Source organism: Toxorhynchites rutilus, chromosome 2 (assembly GCF_029784135.1).
Source record: "Toxorhynchites rutilus septentrionalis strain SRP chromosome 2, ASM2978413v1, whole genome shotgun sequence".
NCBI lineage: Eukaryota > Metazoa > Arthropoda > Insecta > Diptera > Culicidae > Toxorhynchites > Toxorhynchites rutilus.
The window spans coordinates 165040261-165049380 of record NC_073745.1 but is presented as its reverse complement, the minus strand read 5'-3'; the positions used below and the strand labels follow the sequence as shown (position 1 = coordinate 165049380).

General features: G+C 41.2%; 1 protein-coding gene across 2 annotated transcripts; it reads right to left on the bottom strand.

The window, feature by feature from the left end:
• Nucleotides 1-1714: 1714 nt before the first annotated feature.
• LOC129771039 (uncharacterized protein K02A2.6-like) lies at nucleotides 1715-6500 on the bottom strand. Of its 2 annotated transcripts, none has more exons than XM_055774309.1 (2): nucleotides 5140-5258; nucleotides 1715-5032 (listed from the first exon to the last, which is right to left on the bottom strand). In XM_055774309.1, exon 2 carries the CDS (start codon nucleotides 4984-4986, stop codon nucleotides 2707-2709), a length of 2280 nt encoding a protein of 759 aa, XP_055630284.1. In that variant the 5' UTR covers nucleotides 4987-5032; nucleotides 5140-5258; the 3' UTR covers nucleotides 1715-2706. The 2 variants fall into 2 exon arrangements, with proteins under 2 accessions (XP_055630284.1, XP_055630285.1); XM_055774310.1 differs by having other exon boundaries at nucleotides 4847-5032; nucleotides 5140-6500.
• Between the last annotated feature and the right edge of the window lie 2620 nt (nucleotides 6501-9120).

Here is a 9120-nt window from a genome sequence, read left to right as displayed (position 1 = left end):
GCCCCGAAAGCTGTTAGTTTCGCACTGAGATGTTTCACGGGTTGGCACTCGGGTTCACCAATACAACTATACCGAACTGTCAAGTTCCGAGTATATTTTGGAAAATCTAAAAATAAAAACTATGAAGATGAAAAACCTGCTGCTTTTGCTATTGTATTATTGGAATCGTAATCCAATTCGGATTCTGATTTTGAAAGTATATTCGAGCAGACGGCATTAAGCTACGTGTGCTTTCATTGGGAGGCGAAAATAATGATGGATATTCAGGTGGAATAAACCTGCTTTCAAAATCAAAATTATGAATGAAAATTTACTTTAACGTATCGAATATTTATTTCATGTGATGAAATAAGAGGTTTTTTTTCGATATCACAGAAACATATTGAACGAAAACTGTGGCTAATGATGATTTTATATTATAATAGTAATTATTTGTGGAAAAACCAGGAAATGCATCGACAAATGGTTAAGTAAGTGTCAGAACTACATGTTTTAAGTAATAAAACAATATGAAGTGAAAACATTCATTCAAACTTTTATATTTTTACACTGCACTTGGCCCTGCTGATCTGATAGAGAATAATTTACCTCCCAAGCATTAATATCGCCATTAGACGTCGACACTGTACATTTATCGTCGCGAATATAAACAAATCAGACTATTAGCGAATTCGTTTTTGTTCAGTTTCAACCCCAGTGCCGCACTAACTGCTGTCAAAACGTTTTTTTATTCACTCAGTTTCGCACTCAGTGTCGCACTAGTTCGCCCCGAAAGCTGTTAGTTTCGCACTGAGATGTTTCACGGGTTGGCACTCGGGTTCACCAATACAACTATACTGAACTGTCAAGTTCCGAATATTGTTTTGGAAAATCTAAAAATAAAGACTATGAAAATGGAAAACCTGCTGCTTTTGCTTTTGTATTATTGGAATCGTAATCCAATTCGGATTCTGATTTTGAAGAGTAGAGTAGACGGCATTAAGCTACGTGTGCTTAATTGGGAGGTGAAAATAATGATGGATATTCAGGTGGAATAAATTTCAAAATCATAATTATGAATGAAAATTTACTTTAACGTATCGAATATTTATTTTATGTGATTAAATAAAAGTTTTTTTCCGATATCGCAGAATATTGAACGAAAACTGTGTCTAATGATGGTTTTATATTATAATAGTAATTATTTGTGGAACAAACAGGAAATGCATCGACAAATGGTTAAGTGAGTGTCAGAACTACATGTGTTAGGTAATCAAACAATATTAAGTAAAAATTTTCATTCAAACTTTTATATGTTTACACTGCACTTGGCCCTTCTGATCTGATGGAGAACAATTTACCTCCCAAGCACTAATATCACCACCAGACGTCGACACTGTACATTTGCCGTCGTAAATATAAACAAATCAGACTATATAACGCACACCAACAAACCACCGCATTCGTGAAACTGAAAACGTTTTGACGTAGGACTACGTCTTTCATTTCTATACCGGGGTGTAAAATCAAAGTTTCGAAAACGAAAGCGTTACGCCGGAGACCGAGATTTTGAGCGTTAATAGCTCCTGAACAACTGAACGAAATGGTATGATAAACACTTCATTCGAAAGATAAAATGTCTACGCGTTATATACTTGTTACTTTTTGATCCAAAAACTTGTTTCAATAGTCTTAAAATTGCTTTCAAAACAGGCTATTGAAATCACCAATCGGTATATAAGCGAGCGGCGCTCGGAAATCCACTCAGTTCTAATTGAACAGCGATTGGAGCATGTTGTCGCTGTTGCGGTGAAGCTCTTTATGCTGTTGCGGTGAAGCTCTTTATTTATCATGAAAGCGCGGATGAAAGGTGTCACCAAGAGCCTGTTTGTGCACCCTAGGCCAGAAGGGAATCTATCAGGAGGAGAGTGATGCCACAAACGGTTCCCTGGGAAGACATCGCTACACACACATACACGCGCGGCTATTAACAGGTGGTTATCGAGTTGGCATTAACCACTGGTGGGCTTCCAGTATCGAGGAAAATGTGGAAATAACTAATCGTTACTGAAAATAATCTGCCAGTTCCTCTGGGAATTTTCAAAATATATTCATGTGAAAGAGTTTAATTGAATGTTTTCTATCCATGTAACACTGTGACCAACTACATTTGGTTTTGTGGTTTTTCAATCAATCGCAATCAACAGGATAGCTTCTGAAGATTATTCTTCCCCATCAGTAGGATATTTCCGTATCCAATATTGGATACATAAAACCTTGTGCCTCCAACGTAACGCTCTCGTTTTCGATGTTCTCCAAATATTCATTCATTCAGAATGAATTCAGATTCAACTTCATACAAATGATCTCTATATCAACGAGAGTCCTACGTCACCCTTGCGGTTATACCATAGATATAACCCACTTCCAGTTTTTTTATTACAGAGTCAGTTTGGCACTGACTCAGTTTTAAAAACGAATTCGCTATATATAACGCACACCAACAAAACACCGCATTCGTGAAACTGAAAAGGTTTTTTTATTACAGAGTCAGTTTGGCACTGACTCAGTTTTAAAAACGAATTCGCTATAAGTGATTGAGGATGTTTTATTCACAGTATCTCCGTATCTCCTCGGTTGTTTGAGACGATTGTATTGTTCTCAAGTAGTCCTTCAAATACTCTGGTGTTTTTCTCTCCCGAGATGGACGTTGTTGTTCCGTTAGGTCTAACTGTTCACCTCTTCGATTTCCTGATGTACCCTCGTCGTTTGTTTGGCGCCACGGATGGACTTTCTGGTTTGGGATACATGGCGCCTGCGAATCTGCCCTGCATCGTTGGTCAACGTGAGACTGCCGTTTTGTTCTTCAACAACAGTGAAACGTGTTGGTGAAAATCTGGTCTCCCCCTTCGCCCGTGACGAACGTTCGACAATGACATCGTCACCCGGTTGAATACGGCATGGCCTGGCACCTCGACGAGCATCCTCGCGTTGTTTTGCCAGTAATTTTGCATCCCGATCTCGTTGCTGTAGCAGCTCATCATCAATATTGCTGCTCTCGTGACGCAAGAGTGGGAGTCGACGTTTTATTTTTCGACCAGTCATAATTTCTTCAGGTGCTACTTTTGATACTCGATGAGTAGCAGCGTTGTGAGCGTCAACAGCAGCACGAAGTTCTTCGATGAAGTTGGTTTTGTTAGAAGATGCAGTGGACATCGCCTTATTTATAACCTTCATGTAACTCTCTACCAGGCCGTTCTGCTGAGGAAAAAGAGGAGTGGAGTAAATAGTGTTAATTCCTCGCTCAGAACAATAAGTTTTGTATTCATTCCCATTGAAGGGCGGACCATTATCGGTTTTGATGTTTGCTGGAAAACCTTCCCTCTCGAAGACCATTTCTAGTATTGGCTTCACGTTGTCAAAGCTCGTCGACTTCACAGGTTTGACGATTAAATATCTTGAACGATATTCGACAATTGTAAGGATAGAAACTCCACCGAACTGAATATATGGTCCATTGAAGTCTAAGGCGATAGTTTCCCATACTGTCTTTGGAGCAAATGTACGCCTCATTGGAGTGGGTCTTTCAGGTCGTCCGTTTATAGCACAGATAGCACAAGCATTTACCCACTTTTCAGCATCAGTGGCCATACCCGGCCACCACACACGTTGACGCAGGATAGACTTCATTTTCGCCGTTGATGGATGGCCGTTGTGTGCGACCTCAAGTGCCTTTTCGCGCAGCTGTTCTGGTACTACCACGCAACCGGTTTTTACAACGATACCATCTCGTGTAGTTAAATTACCTTCAAGTGCTTGAAATTTGCGTAAACTTCCGGGCCATTTTCCCGTCTGTAAGGATTGAATCACTGCCTTTTGCAGGTATTTCTTCTCGGTCGTCGTGAGAGCCTTGGAGGCGAATGAGATGATTCTGCGAGTTTGGTCTTTGTTTTCCTGTGCAAGAACAGCACCGAGTGCCACCGGTGAGGCATCTGTGAACAATATTGTTCTGTCATCTTCGGAGAAAAAACCTTGCGCTATAGTACATTGTATGATACGTTCTTTAACGGCATTAAATGCTTCTCGTTGTTGAGGACCCCAATTCCACGATGTTGTTGCGGTCCAGAGTGGACTGGTTATATCGGCAAAATTTTTAATATGAGGGCTCACAAACGAAACAAGACCTAGGAAACTGCGGAGCTCAGAGATCGTCGTCGGTTCTCTAAAGTACTGAACGCTCTTTACCTTAGCTTCTTCTATATGAAAACCGTCCTTGTCAAGCTCATGGCCGAGAAACTTGATTCGATCCTTATCAAATTCACATTTACTCGTGTTTATAGTCAGACTGTTTGCTTTCATTATGCGTAGCACCTGCGCAACTATTTTGTGGAGTTCTTCCAATGTTGTTGCGTATAATAAAATATCATCTATATACACGATCACGTTCTTTACGCCCTCTAGGATACGGACCATTTCGCGTTGAAATATCTCGGGCGCACAGTTAACGGCAAACATTAATCTCGTAAAACGAAACATGCCTGTTTCGGTTAGGAACGTCGTAAGGTCGCGAGACTCTTGACATAGTTCCAAGTGATAGTATGCATTACTCAGGTCGAGTTTTGAAAAATATCGAGCCCCATGAAGTTTTAGTTTCATTTCATCGATCAATGGCAAACGATAGTACTCTCGTTTGATCGCTTTGTTAGGTCCCCTCATGTTGACAACTAACCGGAAGTCGTTTTTACCCTTGGCTACTGCTGACATGCCGCTTATCCACTCTGGTGCCTTAGTGACTCGCTCTATAATGCCACGGAGTTCTATCTCTCGCAGCCTGTTTCGCGCTCCCTCCCTGAAGGCCGCTGGGACGTTGTAATAGGCGTTTTTAACGGGTACAATACTCTTATCGATGCTGAACTTGATTTTGATTCCAGGCATTCTGGGGAACACTTGCGTATTATTCTGGTTCTCGCAACTGTTGATCGTAACTGCTACATGCAGCAACCTCATGTCACTCGCTGTTGATCGACCGACCGACCGACAGGGCTTTCAAGTGCTGGAACGGTAAAACATAAAATGAAACCATGTGTATTTTTTGTATTTTCCAAGTTCAAAATAAGTTTCGTTTATTCAAGAATTTTATAAATTTCATTTGTTCAATACCTTTTTCTTTTCTTCTTTTTCTTCATCAGACCAACCGGATGAGTTGATACGATCCGAATCACGTTGTACGTTATTCACTTGTCGCTTCCGACATGCCGCGATAAAGTGTCCTCGTTCGCCACATCCGTTGCAGGTTTTACCCAGAGCCGGACATGTGGTGCTGTTCCTGTGAGCTGGACGACTGCAGCGATTGCAACGATTGTGGCGTGCATCAAATCGCTTGTCGGACCTACGGTATCGCTTTTCCTGATTTGTATACTCTTGATAATCCTCCCGCATGTGCTTCCGATGCACTTCTGGAGGCTGTTTCCAATTTCCTCGATGTACTGCAGAAATATCGGAACCACTGGGCCTCGCTGTTTCCGCCGCGTAAGCCTCTTCTCTTGTCGCGGATTGGACAATAAAATTTATGTCGTAGTTGTAGATTCTCGCTGTCTTAGTAAGATCCCTGTTTCGAAGTCCTTTAAGTAATTGAGCTCTGACGAACCGATCCTGATCGAGAGGACTGTAGCCGTACAACCTAACCTTTTCTCGAAGTCTTGAGTGGAAGGCCACCGCTGATTCTCCAGTTCCTTGCGTCATTCCCGCGAATGCTTCGTGTTCCGCCGCGGTGTCGGTCATGGATTGGAGATATTTCGTGACGTTGTTCACAAACAGAGAGTAGCAGTCTGGCCCCGTTAGACTCGGTCGCAAGTTGGCAGCTCTTACTATTCCCTGGAGCTCCTGACCCAAACACAAAAATAGCAGCTTAGTTCGTTGTGCAGGGCTTGTTGCGTTTTCTAAGGAGGCTGCTAGCTCAAAATTCTCGATGAACCGATTCCATTCCTCCCACATTTTGTTCGCGGGAATACCGCTCGGGAAGGGTTTTATGTGATCCCATCTCAAACTGGGTTGGGAACCGTCAGTGTGAGGAACACTCCAGCTCTCGCCAACGTCATCGCGGTCGTGGGGTACACTCCAAGGCTCTCCTGTGTCGGTACGTGCTGTGTTTTTCGGCCGCTCGTATGAGGTCATAGCATGAACCAAGTCCGCTACAACTTTCTCCAGTCGTTCAATTTTTCGGACCATTTCAGAATTCGTTCCCTTTGGCGAGCCTTTCGACTCCTCTGTTAGTGTCTCGTTTTCTAGATTCTGACGCTCATCTTCTTCGCTCGACTCCTCCGAAGAGCTCGAAGTGCTAGGATCTGAATCGTGGTCCTGTTCTTGTTCGTTCTCGTAGCTACTACAGCTACCCGTCCGTTCCTGACTCTGGACATTTGAAATATAGTTGAGTTCACACGACTCTTCGCGCGAATCCTCATGTTCGCTATCCTCTGCAGCTCGTACGTATTTGCCATCCATGATTAATCAGGTTCGGTTTATTTCGGTTCGTAACCTGTAATTCAAAAAAAAATTACACATCAAAACTCAGAAAACCGATAAACTCCAAGGTACAGTCTCTCAGATAAAACGATAAATCACAAGGTTAAGCCACGCATAGAACCATCACGTTTTTCGGAGGATTCCATTAGACGAGGGTGAAAACCAACCACCTCGCATACGATCATTCTGAATCGTTACACTTTCTGGAGTCATCCCGACCAATCCAGGTTTTTTCATCAAATGAGGGTGAACATCAACCACCTCATATACTATTATTCTGAATCGAAACATTCTGGAGTCATCCACAAAATGAGGGTGAAAACAAACCACCTCACATACGATTATTCTAAATCGTAACACTTACTGGAGTCATCCCGACCAATCCAGATTTACTCAATTAAATGAGGGTGAACACCAACCACCTCGCTTACGATTATTCTAAATCGTAGCACTTACTGGAGTCATTACAACCAATCCAGATTTTTTTCACAACACGAGGGTGAAAACAAACCACCTCGCTTGGCTTGGCGCTTGGCTATCTAAATCGTAGCACTTACTGGAGTCATTCTGACTAATCCAGTTTTTTTTCACAATAACCTCCAAACACAAAACCCATACGGTTAACAAATAACTCACCAGCCACCGGCCATTTTGTACCTTGCAAAAACAAATAAGTCACTGTTTTTTTTTTCACCTGCTCAAGCCAAAGTGATTCCCGTTTAGCTCTCAAAACTAATCCTTTAACGACAGGTTCCTGATAGTCCAATTGGCCAGAATTGGTTCCTGGCAAGATCGCCAAAATGTGAGGCCTGTACTAGGGATGGGAATCACTTTGCAGATGGGAGCTCCGTGATGACGTCTTACCTCAAGGTCCGTCGCTGAAAAGGAAAGAGGCCGATTCAACGGTGTTTCTGACGATCACGATGATGTGTTGCCAGTATTCATAATAGCTCATTTCGCAAAGTTATGCCAACTTCTTAACTGAGCTACTCATCTAACGAGGGGTACGTTCAGCCTACTCACAAGACCGACGAGTTTGACACTTGTGATGAGCCAGGGGAAATCGAACTAAGAAGATCAGATAATATCCCGCCAATACGATACGAACAAGCAAGTAATATGGCATACGGTAGTGAACCAATGTCCTACGAAGAAACAATAAATGGAGCAGAATATGCATCTTGGCAAGTAACTCTCCGAGACCGTTTCTATGCGCCAATCTAAAGGAAGCATTAGTGTAAATGAAATCTCCGTACAAAAAATGAGAAAGAATCAACGACTTGAACAATTTTATTTTCGTAGATATTTCAAAAAGCCTAGTCACTAAATCGTGGTTTCGAAAAATGTCGGGTAATCGATGGTTTGATGATTCTGAGATGTTTTAAATGTTGCGAATACGGTCATAAGATTGTCGATTGCAAATCAGAAATTAGTGTGTGCCCAAAATGCGGTAAAAATCATCAGTTCAAAGATTGTAACTCTGAAGAAATTCAATGCTCTAATTGTACCAAAATTAAAAAGGAACGAAGAATGGACATAGATACTAAACATTTTGCTTGGAGTACCAACTGCCCTATATTCCTTCGTAACTATGAAAGGAAAAAGGAACAGGTAGACTTTTCCATCTAGCCATCCAAGAAAGGAGTGTATCAAGGATATCATATACTTTATCTAAATGTGGCAGGATTACGCACACATTTCGATGAAATAGAAATATTGATATCCATCAAAAAACCGAAAATACTAATAATGGTTGAAACACATTTGACGGATTTAACCGATCTAAATGAATTTAATGTAACTGGGTATACAATGGTAAATTGTTTGTCGAGGTCTGTGCATACAGGAGGTGTATCTATGTTCATTTCGAACATTTTGAATTTTAAAGAAATATACAATAATACATACAGGGACAATTGGTTTCTAGCTGTAGAAGTCAGAAGTTCTAAAATATCTGGAATCTACGCTGGAATATATCATTCGCCTAGTAGTAGCGATAAAGACTTTCTAGAATTTCTGGAAGATGTGTGGTTACAACACATGCAAAATCATGAACAAAAAAGAATCATCATTACTGGTGACTTTAATATTGTCGAACATATAAAATCTCATGAATTAAAGGCAATCACCCAAGCTGCTGGATTCAAACAACGAATAAATAATCACACCAGGATAACAAGAACAACTTCGACGACTATTGATTTAGTTTTTACTAATTTTGACGACGGTGTTATCGAGATTCTTCATGACAGCAAAATTTCCGATCATGAAACAATCGGTATGTTATCTAGCTTATCTGATGACTTTTTCAACTTTACCGAAACGAAGAAAAAGTTATATAAGAGTTGGAATAACTATTCGAAACGCAAGTTGGAATCTGTTTTGCAGTGTAAAATAACGCCGATTGGAGAGCTATTTTCTCTTCATGATGCTGCAAAAAATCTTGAAGAAGCACTTTTCTCTTCAATGAAACATATATTGGCGGCTAGGGAATTGGAGATTTCAGCACTAAGACAGGGCACAAACAAGGCCTGGTACAATTCTACATTGGCTTCCATCAAGAGAAGACGAGATCATTATTTCTTCTTCTTCTTCTTCTTCTTCTTCAATGGCACTAAC